The sequence below is a fragment of the Ascaphus truei genome, chromosome 11 (genome assembly GCF_040206685.1).
Source record: "Ascaphus truei isolate aAscTru1 chromosome 11, aAscTru1.hap1, whole genome shotgun sequence".
NCBI classification, from domain to species: domain Eukaryota; kingdom Metazoa; phylum Chordata; class Amphibia; order Anura; family Ascaphidae; genus Ascaphus; species Ascaphus truei.
Window position 1 is genome coordinate 56,029,348 of NC_134493.1, and position 15,360 is coordinate 56,044,707.

The following is a 15,360-nucleotide window of genomic DNA, read 5'->3' on the forward strand; positions in this document are numbered from 1 at the left end:
CCGTGGGCGGCGGATTTGCTGGGTTGACCACAAACTGGAAGCTCCTAGAAGCCAGTACCTCCTTATGTTTTCGGATCAGTACCTAATACTTGTGTTTGCTGCATCATTTCGTTGTTTCTCGTTCCACTTGCAAATGTAGCTGACGTTATTACTGCCGCGGGATATACCCAACGCGGCAGCGGGAGAAGCAGCCGTTGTTTTGAATCAAACGCGCGCTAGAAGGACGCGGGCGAACGCGCTACTTGGCCCACCCTGGCCAGAGTAATGACGTCTGCTGCACATGTGGGGTGTCTGCGGAGACGCTGCAAAAAAAAACCCGAAAATCCGGCGGCCTGTGTGGGATCCATAGTTCTGGATGGGACTTCCCGAAGTGTTAACCCCTGCTGTCGGGGGGGGGGGGATGTTGCGTCTGCGCTCCCACAGGGAAGGTTACGCTGCAAATCTGTATACTGCCCTGTGGATTACCTCGAGGCCTGAGAAATAAACGCAGAGGGTATTAATAACCCGTAGGCGAGTACAAAGAGAGGCGCACAGGGGGGTAAGAGAAAGACCCTTTATTGTGATGTCACAGAGACAGAGATAAAAGAGCGAGATCGTTCGGGGGGCCTGGAATTGACCCCTTCACCGGAGGGGGCGACGAAAGGGTTAAAAACGGCCGGTGTTCATTTCATTAAAATGCAGGAAACACTCAAATATTGACGCGCGTTACAAAGAAATGAATATCGCAATTTCCCACTTGAACTTGTTTCACGCCTTGCGTCGCCGGATTTCAGAACCTCTCGCGTTCGTATCGGCGACGGTTACAGAGTTGTGTGTCGGAAGACGCCCTCCTGCAGTTTGTAACTAATGTCATCTGTAATCAACACCTTGGTGTGTTAATGTCGGTTTATTGCCGTTATGAAAATAAATTGAAATACATATGTGTGTGTGTGTGGGGGGGGGGGGGGCAAGGGGGGTTCTGCTTATCCAAATCTCCCAGCAGAACCAGGAAATATTAGTGCAGGAAACTGCGGGATTTATTTAGGGAAAAGAAAACCCTGTTGCATTATTTATTATATGTGATGGGGTTTTTTTTTGCTGTAGTTTTTCTAGATAAACAGACCTCATTACTCTCACTTAATACCACAATATGTTTCATTTTACAACCGTTTAATAAATACATTAAATAATAATAATAATAATAAAAATTAACAAGTTGCTGTACTGCGCCTCACCCTGAAAGTTACCATGCAGTTTTGTATAACAATAATGAGTATAGCCACAAACCTTTCACCCATACAGTAGTAAACGACGTGTACAGTAAGTGCTCTTACAAAAAGTGGCCTAATTATCTTCCGTAGACTTGAACATGACAGTGTTATGTTATAGCTGACTTCAACTTATCTTCCGAGCAGCCGCCAGAGGGTTAATAAAGAAGCTTATGACACACTGCAAGGCGTCAGCTTGATGTGTATATATACATAGAGCAGAATGGCCAATGTGTAACACACTGAGACACATAACACACACACTCATCCCAATGTGCTTCATTTAACCCTGCAAAGGGCTTTATCATATGGAACAGGCTAGCTGCTGTCATCGGATGCTCTCCAGCTCCCCCGAAGCAGCCAATCACACGCGTCTCCTGCAGCCGCCTGTCTCACGCTACCAGAGCCGGACCCAGGAATGGAGGTGTAGAGCAGGAGATGATGTGGGGAGAGAAGGAAGGGGGTTGGTCCAGTGGAGGAAGAGGGGAGCCCAGAGAGGGGATGTAGAACGGCGTCATATCTCTGTGATCCCAGACTCATCAAACGCGCGGAAACCCCAGTCCTGGTATGTCCGAGACCACGTGTTCTTCTTGGGTTCTGGACAGAAGGGACATCAGAGTCCGTCACATTCATTGTACTTGCCCTCCTTATGCTATGCCCTGAGCACACCTTTATCTCCCCTCTCTGTCAATGTGACCCAGTCATGGCATGACCTTGGACAGAGTAACGTCACCTCTCCCCCTCGTGCCTCAGTCTGACCCCAGCTCTGCTACTGACTCTGTATAGCCTCAGGCGAAGTCACCTTACGCTTCACCCCCCTCATGCCCACGGCTCTGCTGCTGAATTCTTGTGAGACCTAAGGCATGTTTCACCCTCCTGTTCCTTAGTCTAACCCAAGCTCTGCCACTGGCTCTCTACGTGGCTTTGGGCAAAGTCACTTTACCCTTGCCTTTGTGTAAACATGAGTCCCCGCTGGTGCTGAGCGTGCTGTGCGCTCGGCGCTTGCCGCTTTTTACTTCTTGTACTCTTTAGGTTGACGTCCCCATGCACGCAGCACGTGCGTGGGCGTGCACGCTCTCCCAAGCTTGGCGCTTGAGGAGACAAAAACAAGTGAGTTTGAAGCGCACTCAACATGTCCCCACACGCGCGCTTGCAAAATAGACAGGACACCCGGCGCTCATGCTTAGAGAGTTGGTGACATCACCGCTCTCAAGCATGAGCGCTGTCAGCGTCAGTGGGGACGCAGCCTTATTAATGTTCTCTCTGTCCTGTGCGTCAGTCGGAACCTGGCTCTGCCACTGACTTTGTGGGCGAACTCGAACAGTGTCACATTAACCCCTCCGTGTCTGAGCTCTGCTGCTGGCTCCGTGTGTATCCCTGGGCTGGCACTCACGAGACAATAGGCATATTTACCGGCCACTTTCAGAGGCTGTGAGCTGCGCTCCGCGAGGATCCGTCCCTCGTTCTCGCAGAAGGAGCAGGTGAAGACAGCCCCGGAGTCGTCAAGCGAGGGGCAGAAGGTGAGGAAGGAGCAGAGCTGGCCTCCCGATTTATTCTCTGTGACCTGGTAGTTGACATCTTGCTCCTTCGAGATCGGGGTCCGCTCTTCGGTCACGCATCTCTCCCACGTCACCCTGATTTCCCGCGGAACGTTCCCCAGCATGGAACAGCTCAGGGTCAGCTTCTCCCCCTCATTACACTCATCGGGGACGGACACGCCAGAGACAGAGTAAAACCCGTAATTATCTGCGGGCGGGAAAAGAAAAGGGGAGGCAGAATTCAGCAATATCAAGGGGCAGAGAGAGTGTGTGTGAGAAAGAGAGAGAGAAAGGGAATGAGAGGGGGAAAAGGGAAATATACAGTGTGTGTGTGTGAGACAGAGAGAGAGAGAGAAAGGGAATGAGAGGGGGAAGAGGGAAGTATACAGTATGTGTGTGTGAGAAGAGAGAGAGAAAGGGAATCAGAGGGGGAAGAGGGAAATATACAGTGTGTGTGTGAGACAGAGAGAGAGAAAGGGAATGGGAGGGGGAAGAGGGAAATATACAGTGTGTGTGTGTGAGAGAGAGAGAGAAAGGGAATGAGAGGGGGAAGAGGGAAATATACAGTGTGTGTGTGTGAGAGAGAGAGAGAAAGGGAATGAGAGGGGGAAGAGGGAAATATACAGTGTGTGTGTGTGTGAGACAGAGAGACAGAAAGGGAATGGGAGGGGATGTGGGAAATATACAGTGTGTGTGTGTGTGAGACAAAGAGACAGAACGGGAATGAGAGGGGGACGAGGGAAATATACAGTGTGTGTGTGAGAGAGAGACAGAGAGTAAAAGAAAGGGAATGAGAGGGGGGCGAGGGAGTGCCAGTGTGTGTGTGAGAGAGAGACAGAGAGTAAGAGGGAGAGAATGAGAGGGGAAAGAAGGAAGTATCCAATTTGTTTGAGGAGAGGGTGGGAGAGGGGAAAGAAGGAAGAGAAAAGTAGTGTGTGTGTGTGTGTGTGTGTGTGTGTGTGTGTGTGTGTGTGTGTGTGTGTGTGTTGTGAGCGTTGGAAGGAAAGAGAGAAGGCAGTAAGAAAGACAATGGGAGAGAAAGAGAAAGCATGAGAAAGCCCTATTCCTCCCTTTAGCCTACACACTGCCCCCATCTCAAGCATCCGCTTCTTCTCTCCCTCGTACCCAGAACAGTCCCGAAGAAGCGCTTCTCCTCCAGTATCTTGTCCCCCCTCATGAACCTGCAGATGAACTCAGCCCTGTCGTGGTGCTCCTTGTGCACCTGGAAGCAGAGGACGGAGGAGAGGGAGTGCCGCAGGCCGCACACGGACCTGCTCTTCAGCGTGTTCCAGCACGTGTACCCGTCCTGCTCCTGCAGCTCCCTGTAATCGCCAATAGGGTGGAGGGAGCCTCGCTCCTTTATCAACAGCTCTTTCTCCCCTCGCCGGACCAGCCACACCGAGGTGATGGACTTGGGGTACCGGCCGGTAATGCTGCACTTCAGGACAGCTGTGCTACCTTCCGTCCAGTCCTTGCACACGGCAATGTCAGTCACTGCAGAGAGAGAGGGAGAGGAAGGGAAGAGGAAGCAGAGGGGAGGGAGTGGAGAAAGGGGAGAGTGGACAGAGGGAGAGAGAAGGGAGCTTTAGAGAGGTAAAAACAGAGAGTGGGATGCATGAGACAGAAACAGAGTGGAGAAGAAAGAAAGAAAGATAAAAAGAGGCAACATTTCTGTCCCCCCCCCCCTCCCACCACCTATAGTGTACATAAGAGCCCCTCTAGGTATGTACGTGTGTACGTTTGTATTTCTCTGTGTGTTGCTCTCACCATGCTTGCACAGAAAGGGTATTCCAACTGCCACCACTAAGCCAACGGCCACTATCACCCAGAAAGCTCTGGGCACATACGGATCCACTGTAACGAGAGACAACCAGCAGTTAGACATGTGTATACATACAGTATGTAGCTCATACTACACACAGAGTGCGGATAGTCAGGCACCAACATGAAACGTTTGGGATCTGCTCTCTGGGTTAAACGTGCAGACGCTATGCAGCAACATGTTGTAAAGCAGTCAGATCTTGTTTCATTCATTAGGAGCGAGTCTAACTCATTGGAAGGTCATCTCTTTCATTAGGAGCAAGTCTAACTCATTGGAAGGTCATCTCATTCATTAAGAGCGAGTCTAACTCATTGGAAGGTCATCCCATTCATTAGGAGCGAGTCTAACTCATTGGAAGGTCATCTCTTTCATTAGGAGCAAGTCTAACTCATTGGAAGGTCATCTCATTCACTAAGAGCGAGTCTAACTCATTGGACGGTCATCCCATTCATTAGGAGCGAGTGTAACTCATTGGAAGGTCATCTCATTCATTAGGAGCGAGTCTAACTCATTGGAAGGTCATCTCATTCATTAGGAGCGAGTCTAACTCATTGGAAGGTCATCTCATTCATTAGGAGCGAGTCTAACTCATTGGAAGGTCATCTCATTCATTAGGAGCGAGTCTAACTCATTGGAAGGTCATCTCATTCATTAGGAGCGAGTCTAACTCATTGGAAGGTCATCCCATTCATTAAGAGTGAGTCTAACTCATTGGAAGGTCATCTCATTCATTAGGAGCGAGTCTTACTCATTGGAAGGTCATCTCATTCATTAGGAGCGAGTCTAACTCATTGGAAGGTCATCACATTCATTTGGAGCTAGTTTAACTCATTGGAAGGTCATCTCATTCATTAGGAGCGAGTCTAACTAATTGGAAGGTCATCCCATTCATTACGAGCGAGTCTAACTCATTGGAAGGTCATTCCATTCATTAGGAGTGAGTCTAACTCATTGGAAGGTCATCTCATTCATTAGGAGTGAGTCTAACTCATTGGAAGGTCATCTCATTCATTAGGAGTGAGTCTAACTCATTGGAAGGTCATCGCATTCATTAGGAGTGAGTCTAACTCATTGGAAGGTCATCTCATTCATTAGGAGCGAGTCTAACTCATTGGAAGGTAATCTCATTCATTAGGAGCGAGTCTAACTCATTGGAAGGTCATCACATTCATTTGGAGCTAGTTTAACTCATTGGATGGTCATCTCATTCATTATGAGCGAGTCTAACTCATTGGAAGGTCATCCCATTCATTAGGAGTGAGTCTAACTCATTGGAAGGTCATCTCATTCATTAGGAGCGAGTCTAACTCATTGGAAGGTCATCTCATTCATTAGGAGCGAGTCTAACTCATTGGAAGGTCATCACATTCATTTGGAGCTAGTTTAACTCATTGGACGGTCATCTCATTCATTAGGAGCGAGTCTAACTCATTGGAAGGTCATCTCATTCATTAGGAGCGAGTCTAACTCATTGGAAGGTCATCCCATTCATTAGGAGCGAGTCTAACTCATTGGAAGGTCATCCCATTCATTAGGAGCGAGTCGAACTCATTGGAAGGTCATCTCATTCATTAGGAGTGAGTCTAACTTATTGGAAGGTCATCGCATTCATTAGGAGTGAGTCTAACTCATTGGAAGGTCATCTCATTCATTAGGAGCGAGTCTAACTCATTGGAAGGTCATCACATTCACTTGGAGCTAGTTTAACTCATTGGAAGGTCATCCCATTCATTAGGAGCGAGTCTAACTCATTGGAAAGTCATCTCATTCATTAGGAGCGAGTCTAACTCATTGGAAGGTCATCCCATTCATTAGGAGCGAGTCTAACTCATTGGAAGGTCATCTCATTCATTAGGAGCGAGTCTAACTCATTGGAAGGTCGCCCATTCATTAGGAGCACGTCTAACTCATTGGAAGGTCATCTCATTCACCTGAAGTGAGTCTAATTCATTGGGAGGACATCTCATTTATTAAGAGTGATTCTCACTTATGTACAGTGATTCTCACTCATCAGAGCCCTGTTTTGTTTCATGTGTGTCATTAGAAGTCTCACAGGGAATATGGCAGTTTGTCCTTACATTATGGTCACATTCCTGTTACTTCCACTACCGCTACCCAACTCTTACCCGTGAACCGCAGCCTCTCTGTGGAGCCCCCAGGCAGTGTGGAGTGGTAGACAGTGCAGGTGAAATCTACATTATCGTCCTTCAACGTCGCGTTAAATGGGCAAGCGGCCATCAGTGAGAAGGTGCCATTTGGGTTCATCCACTTCCTCATACTCTCTCCCAGGAGCTGTCCGTCTCTTTTCAAGGTGAGGCTGAGATCATCGGGGTAGAAACCAATAGCCATACAAACCAGCGAAGAATTCTTCTGTCCTTTGCTTGAGAGGAGAAAGATGACATCTGGCCGAACTGGAACACATTATGGGGGAGATTAACTAAATTCTGCTATAGGAGCTCAATCCCTCGTTAACAGCCGGTGAGGTAACAAAACAGGTAAAAACTCAAAACAAGCACGTCTTTGTACATGTGAAAAGCAAGCAAGAGATCAGAATAATATAAACAGTTTTGACTTCATTGTAGATTTTTGCGGGACTACTTCTTTAATGTTATTTTTTTTAATTCACCTTTATTGTTTATTATACAGTAAAACTGAAAGTGCAGAGAGAGGGAGAGAGAGAGAATGAGAATGAGAGAGAGAATATGAGAGAGAGAATGAGAGAGAGAGAATATGAGAGAGATTGAGAATGAGAAAGAGAGAGGGAGAGAGAGAGAGAATATGAGAGAGAATGAGAAAGAGAGAGAGAGGAGAGAGAGAGAGAGAGAGAGAGAGAGAGAGAGAGAGAGACTGAGAGAGATTGAGAATGAGAAAGAGAGAGAGAGGGGGAGAGAGAGAGAGAGGGGGAGAGAGAGAGAGAGAATATGAGAGAGATTGAGAAAGAGAGAGAGAGGGGGAGAGAGAGAGGGAGAGAGAGAGAATGTTCTTAATAGAAGTTCTGTAGTTTTGCCGATTTTCTTAACAGGTGTAGGATTTTGCTTTAAATTAGCCAAGTACCAAAGTTTTTTGATGGAAATTCAAGACCCACCCAGAAACACTGCAGTTTAACCATGGTTACTGCATTATGTATTAACTTCTGTAAACAGAGCAGGCACCGGGGGTTTGTAATAATCACTCACCTCCAAAGGTAAGTTGGAACGTTTTCTTGAGTGGATAAGGAGACGTCTTCTGCAGAACCTGGCAGGAGAACTGGGCCCCGTGATCTTTCATGGTAGGGGTGATACAGAAGGAGCTCTCGACCGTAACCCCCTCAGAATTCAAGTCCTCCAGAACACGTGGGGTGGATGTACTGAGGACCTGCCCATTTCTCAGCCACTCAAACATCACCTCGGAGGTTGACAGGTTGCCCGCCCGGCAACGAAGCTCGTTAGACTGGTTCACAATGACCACAGTCCCTTCCACCGAGATCTGACGGTGATCTGCTGAGAAGACACAGGAAGAGCTCAAAAACCAACATGGTCAAGAGAAACACATCACTTCTGAGCATCACAGGGACATGCAGCCTAACATCACAAAGGCATGTCCAAGTTGATGTACTGCACCGACACACTTTATTCGAGCAAATACCCGGTATGTACCTGGCAGATACCTGGAATGCGCCGCTCCTCACCTCTGACAAGCCCCGTTGCATTTGCCTTCCCAGCCTGGGTTCATTATGTATAAACGTAGAGATTGACGCTCATACAAGTGTATAGACTCACAAACTGTATTACAGCATATAGGTAGATAGGAACTTCCATAAATAATTCCAGCAATTATATAATACTAGGTTAAGGGGGGACATGAACATGGGACCTAGCGGTCAGTCAGCGCGACTACCGCAGATATGGTTTACCCTGCTTACCCCCCTTACCATATACACTTCCCTAAATAGGGACCAAGGTAACATAGAATGAGGGCTACTGCCCATTACCTTTCCATTGAGTGTATGGGAATACGAAATCCATCCAGACGAAGTTCCACTGCGTGCAATCCTGATCAGGGAAATTCAGAATGTAGGGAAGCAAGGAGCACAGCTGAAGTAGAAATCTGCAGGGAGAGTCCTGTAGAAAAAATGAATAAGGGGCACAACTCCGTGCTAAAACTGAGGGTGGTTTATTGGATAATTGCACAGGGACAGAAACACAGCCCACACACCGACATGTTTCGTCCCACGGGACTTTATCAAGGTGTACCACATCACTATACCTCCTTACCTTTAATACACCCATTTCGCGCCAAAATCGCCCAACCGAGTACACTGCGCATGCGCGCCGGCGACGCGTCGCATCTCCGTGACATCGCCTCCCCTCTGGCACTAGTCCTGGAGTCAGAGACCACGTCACTGGGATGCGTCCGTTTCCACCCTGGAACGCATGCCAGCTGTGCTCCTATTGGGCGGAGGCGGAAGAGGGATGAAAATTACATTTTTCTACATTTTTTTACACTCAACAACTTTATTAGTATAAAAAAAGACAAACATATTTTGCCCATAGCTAAACTTTGCAAACAGACACATTGCTAGTTTAGTTTAGGGTTACATTAAAAACAAATGCTAATCACATTGAATAACCTTTGATAAAATAAAAATAAAAAGAGAGAAGATATTTTAAACAGTCACAAAACTCCATTTAGACTACAATCATTTTAGAAGATTATATTCTAATCTAAGTAGATAAGTTTATACAAAAATACTATAATATGGGCAAAATATTATATGGGCAAAATATGTTTGTCTTTTTTTATACTAATAAAGTTGTTGAGTGTAAAAAAATGTAGAAAAATGTAATTTTCATCCCTCTTCCGCCTCCGCCCAATAGGAGCACAGCTGGCATGCGTCCCAGGGTGGAAACGGACGCATCCCAGTGACGTGGTCTCTGACTCCAGGACTAGTGCCAGAGGGGAGGCGATGTCACGGAGATGCGACGCGTCGCCGGCGCGCATGCGCAGTGTACTCGGTTGGGCGATTTTGGCGCGAAATGGGTGTATTAAAGGTAAGGAGGTATAGTGATGTGGTACACCTTGATAAAGTCCCGTGGGACGAAACATGTCGGTGTGTGGGCTGTGTTTCTGTCCCTGTGCAATTATCCAATAAACCACCCTCAGTTTTAGCACGGAGTTGTGCCCCTTATTCATTTTTTCTACAGGACTCTCCCTGCAGATTTCTACTTCAGCTGTGCTCCTTGCTTCCCTACATTCTGAACCAGCCTGGGTTCATGCCTGGCTGACGGGCGGCTGATCTGTTAAATGATAATGATTAGGATTTAATAGGCTGCAATGCTTCGCGTGTCTACCAGATGGCATAAATTCATGAATTGTAATGCAGTATATATATATATGTACTGTGCAGTATTGCAGCCAACGGGAATAAAATGCTTCAATCCCTGCCGGAAAATAACTCAATGCACTCGGGCAGAAAACAGTCACAAACCTCAATACACCCGAGTATACCCGAATTCGTGGGACTAGCCGAGCTCGAATAAAGTGTGTCGCCAGTGTAGAGTGATGGAACATATTAATGACGAAAAAAGGTGCAAAGTTGTAGATAACGTTGATTTTATTTTACATTTTGTAAATAGTTTCATATTTTAGTCCTAATTCAAAGAGCTCACTATATAATGCGTTGCATCTGAGGGGTGGAGGGTAGGTGCTTGTAAGAAAAGTATTCGACTGTGGGAAAAAAAACAAAACTTGTTCTAGAGAGAACCCCAGTACCATCTTGTTACATAACAGTTTGGGTTAAAACAAGATATATGTCCATCGAGTTCAAAATGTGCAAAATTCTAACCAGATGAAATACGTGGCCTATATTTATAGCTATATTGTTATAGGTGTTTATTGTAACGTTACTCGTGTCGCTATCCTCTGCCTCATTCAGAAATAGTGGCACCGTGTCTCACTTTGACATTTTTCACACCTTTAATACATTCGAGGAAAGTTCTGTGAATCTTATTTTAGGAAAATAGGTACACGATTGATGATACAAAACCAAATAAAACGTGATCACCGTGACTCTTCCTAAAGTAAATCCTTGTATCTTTGGAGCGGAAGCCGTTTTTTGATTTAGAGTTTGTAAACAGCAAATAGTGGTACTTTGGGATTTATACATAAAAGTAGTGATACTCAAGGTTTGTAAAAAACAAAATAACAAAAATAGTGTTATCCGTACCACTATACTAAATTAGTGGCTCAGTGAGTAAAGACTCTGTGTGCAGCAGGGGAACCTGGTTCAATTTCCGGTGTCGGGTCCTTGTGACCTTGGGCAAGTCACTTTATCTCCCTGTGCCTCAGGGACCAACATCATAGATTGTAAGCTCCATGGGGCAGGGACTGTTTCTGTAAACAAAAATCCTAATTTATCCTAGGATAAAAGCGCTATATGAAATTAAATGTTACTATTAGTATGACATCAAAGTTATTACACTCTGGCCATCGGACAGACACACATGAAGTTACATCATCCTCACTGACCACGGACAATCATGGTGATGCTCTGCACCCCCAGCTCGGACGCCAGCCGGACGCTGCAGGAGTATCGGCCCCCGTCCGCCTCGCTGACATTAGGCAGGGACAGCGACACGTCTCCCAGTGCCACGCGCTCCACCGAGAGCTGCGCCCCCGGCCGGAACACGGTGACCTCGCCCGCGTATGACAACACCTTCTTGCCCTCGTTCTTCCAAAGCACGTGCACCTGGGCCGGGTCTACGGGGGCGACCCCCGAGGTGAAGTTACAGCGCAGGGTCGCCGTGGTGCCGAGCTGGGCGATCACCGCAGACGGCGAGGTGTTCACCTGCAGCTGGGCATCTGAGACAGGGACAGAGAGAAACAAGTTAACCCCTTGGCAGCCAGAGAGGCCTGCCACGCATTGCCTTGTGGGGTATAACCAGCGCTCGAGGGGGCTTCAAGAAGCAGTGGTAATGTGGGTTTGTAAATAAAAAAGCAGGGTGACTCTGTACCCCTTAGTTTCACTACGACAATGTATACAGCTAGGAACACATGAAGCACATGTCTAGTTTATATACAGAGCTGCAGTGGGCAGAAGAGGAAGGACAAACAGGGAGCTGAAAAAGATAGTATCTGCCTATAGCAGTATATCAGAGGTAAAAACACAGGGAAGGGCAGGTCAAAGGTGCTGGAGCCCTAAGAAGCTAAACATGTATTCATATCTAATGGACCGGGTGAAAGATCCATACAATGAAACTTTGTCTTTCACTGTTCTTGGCTGTCACATTAATGGAGAAATGCATGAGGAACTTGTGAGTTCTACTTTGTATCTCTGTCCCAGAGGAGACCTGCACTGTGTGTCTCTGTCCCAGAGGAGACCTGCACTGTGTACCTCTGTCCCAGAGGAGACCAGCACTGTGTGTCTCTGTCCCAGAGGAGACCTGCACTGTGTACCTCTGTCCCAGAGGAGACCTGCACTGTGTACCTCTGTCCCAGAGGAGACCTGCCCTGTGTATCTCTGTCCCAGAGGAGACCTGCACTTTGTATCTCTGTCCCAGAGGAGACCTGCACTGTGTGTCTCTGTCCCAGAGGAGACCTGCGCTTTGTATCTCTGTCCCAGAGGAGACCTGCGCTTTGTATCTCTGTCCCAGAGGAGACCTGCACTTTGTATCTCTGTCCCAGAGGAGACCTGCGCTTTGTATCTCTGTCCCAGAGGAGACCTGTGCTTTGTATCTCTGTCCCAGAGTAGACCTGCACTGTGTATCCCTGACCCAGAGGAGACCTGCACTGTGTGTCTCTGTCCCAGAGGAGACCTGCCCTGTGTATCTCTGTCCAAGAGGAGACCTGCACTGTGTATCTCTGTCCTAGAGGAGACCTGCACTTTGTGTCTCTGTTTCAGAGGAGACCTGCACTGTGTATCTCTGTCCCAGAGGAGACCTGCGCTGTGTATCTCTGTCCCAGAGGAGACCTGCCCTGTGTATCTCTGTCCTAGAGGAGACCTGCGCTTTGTGTCTCTGTCCCAGAGGAGACCTGCACTTTGTATCTCTGTCCCAGAGGAGACCTGCACTTTGTATCTCTGTCCCAGAGGAGACCTGCACTGTGTATCTCTGTCCCAGAGGAGACCTGCACTGTGTATCTCTGTCCCAGAGGAGACCTGCCCTGTGTACCTCTGTCCTAGAGGAGACTTGCACTTTGTGTCTCTGTCCCAGAGGAGACCTGCACTGTGTATCTCTGTCCCAGAGGAGACCTGCACTGTGTATCTCTGTCACAGAGGAGACCTGCACTGTGTATCTCTGTCCCAGAGGAGACCTGCACTGTGTATCTCTGTCCCAGAGGAGACCCGCACTGTGTATCTCTGTCACAGAGGAGACCTGCACTGTGTACCTCTGTCCTAGAGGAGACCTGCGCTTTGTGTCTCTGTCCCAGAGGAGACCTGCCCTGTGTATCTCTGTCCTAGAGGAGACCTGCTCTGTGTATCTCTGTCCCAGAGGAGACCCGCACTGTGTATCTCTGTCACAGAGGAGACCTGCACTGTGTATCTCTGTCCTAGAGGAGACCTGCACTGTGTATCTCTGTCCCAGAGGAGACCTGCCCTGTGTACCTCTGTCCTAGAGGAGACCTGCGCTTTGTGTCTCTGACCCAGAGGAGACCTGCACTGTGTATCTCTGTCCCAGAGGAGACCTGCACTGTGTATATCTGTCCTATAGGAGACCTGCACTTTGTATCTATGTCCCAGAGGAGACCTGCACTGTGTATCTCTGTCCCAGAGGAGACCGGCACTGTGTATCTCTGTCCCAGAGGAGCCCTGCGCTTTGTATCTCTGTCCCAGAGGAGACCTGCACTTTGTATCTCTGTCCCAGAGGAGACCTGCACTTTGTATCTCTGTCCCAGAGGAGACCTGCACTGTGTATCTCTGTCCCAGAGGAGACCTGCACTGTGTATCTCTGTCCCAGAGGAGACCTGCACTTTGTATCTCTGTCCCAGAGAAGACCTGAACTTTGAAGAATTTGTTTTGTTTATATCTAATACCACAAATAATGTAATATTAATTAAAATTAATAAGTCCCAAACAGCCCTGGTCAAGGATACAGAAAGATAGAATAAGAGATACACACATAAATAAATATATATATACATACATAAATCAGCAGAGAATAGCAGGGTTACAGATAAGATATACAGAACAGTCACAGAAAGACAGACTTAGCGGTACACACATGCATATATGTAATGTATATGTATGTAGAAGGAGTGAGAGATGAGGAGAAAGAGAGAGAGAGATCAGCAGAGAATATCAGGGTAACAGATAACAGTCACAGAAAGACAGAATTAGCAGCACACAGACACACACAAATACAGTATATCAACAGAGAATACCAGGGTTACAGATAGACATACATTCACAGACACAGTATCTGGTGTATAGACAGATATACTGTACAGACAGAATAAGATGTACACAGACAGTGAGATATACAGATATACAGTCATGCTGCAGGCAGTGAGATGTATAGACACAGCTGCAGGCAGAAAGGATGCATATGGAGGCAGAGATGTGTGGGGTTTTATTTTCGTGTAATGATACGTTATCACATCGATCAGGCATGCAACAACGCAGAATCCGTGGTACTATATGGGTGCTGCGTGGTCAGACGTTGTCATATCATCACAGCCAGGGGTCACGTCTGCCCATTTTCATAAAAGCACCGATCCGGGGGAGGGGGGAGCGCCCGCTGCTGCCTGCAATGCCATTGTCACAGCCATACTCACAGACGTGTGCCACCGGCAGCAGGAGGACGAGAAGCGCCGCGGACATTATTACAGGCACCAAAACCACCGACAATGAATGGGCCTGCCAGGCGGATTGGCTTGACAACAACCTCACGCCCAGTTCTTCAGTGGTTAACCCTCCTGCCGAGGGCTCGCAGGCCACACATCCCGGGGTGTGAATGGTGGAGATCAGCTTGCATCTGCAGATACAACACACGCCCCTTGCACAGCAGAGCACAGCTCGCTGCTGCAGCTTGTGCAGAGGAGGGGAGCAGCATCCAAGGCTTCACATGCACATTGCCAGGCCATCCACAGAGACTGGTCTGTCTGTGATCAGCAGCAGCACAGGGACCCAGCGGTTAATACATATGTCATGTACCATTCTCTTCTCTACTCCCTTTTTTAGTTCATTAGCATTAATTACCTGATTCATATATAATATGTATTTATTTAGATAATCTTTCCCCCCCCCCTTTTTTTCACTTGTTTTTGTATTTATATAACACTTCATTTAGTAGTTATATTTATTTATGCACCTTTATTATTTAGGGTATTCATCTCTCTGTATTCACATTTTATGAATATTACTAGCGCACGTCACTTTTTTTTCACGTGTATATTGTCCAACATTTGGCCCACGGAGATTGGATGCTTCTTTATCCAAAATAAAGTGCCCCTATCACCTGTAGGGTTCCCAGGTGGCCTCTCCAAAAATACTGGACACCATGGTGAAAGGAGCGATGTGTTCGAGACACGCACACCCCTCTCACAGCTTCATGCTGTTTCCTCCTCTCCTTGTCCACACCCCCAGACTCCTGGCACCTCCTCTTGATTGGCTGCATTACCCACAAGCAGCCAATCAGGATGGAGGAAGCTGCCCAGCCCCCTAGCAACAGCCCTACTCAGGGAAATCACGCGACCCCCGCAGTCCCCTAAGCCGGACAGGTCACTACGCCCAGAGAGGTAACACCAGACACATACATGTCCAGTATTACCTCTAATG

General features: G+C 47.5%; 1 protein-coding gene across 2 annotated transcripts; it reads right to left on the reverse strand.

Annotated features, from left to right (window-relative positions):
- Window positions 1-539: 539 nt before the first annotated feature.
- On the reverse strand, window positions 540-14,679 carry LOC142463564 (tyrosine-protein phosphatase non-receptor type substrate 1-like). 2 transcript variants are annotated; one of them, XM_075566473.1, is made up of 8 exons: window positions 14,358-14,679; window positions 11,115-11,447; window positions 7,784-8,083; window positions 6,734-7,018; window positions 4,553-4,639; window positions 3,911-4,279; window positions 2,661-2,993; window positions 540-1,844 (listed from the first exon to the last, which is right to left on the reverse strand). In XM_075566473.1, the coding sequence occupies exons 1-8, from the start codon at window positions 14,401-14,403 to the stop codon at window positions 1,762-1,764; spliced, it is 1,836 nt and encodes a 611-aa protein (XP_075422588.1). In that variant the 5' UTR covers window positions 14,404-14,679; the 3' UTR covers window positions 540-1,761. The 2 variants fall into 2 exon arrangements, with proteins under 2 accessions (XP_075422588.1, XP_075422587.1); XM_075566472.1 differs by having other exon boundaries at window positions 7,784-8,086.
- Window positions 14,680-15,360: the final 681 nt, after the last annotated feature.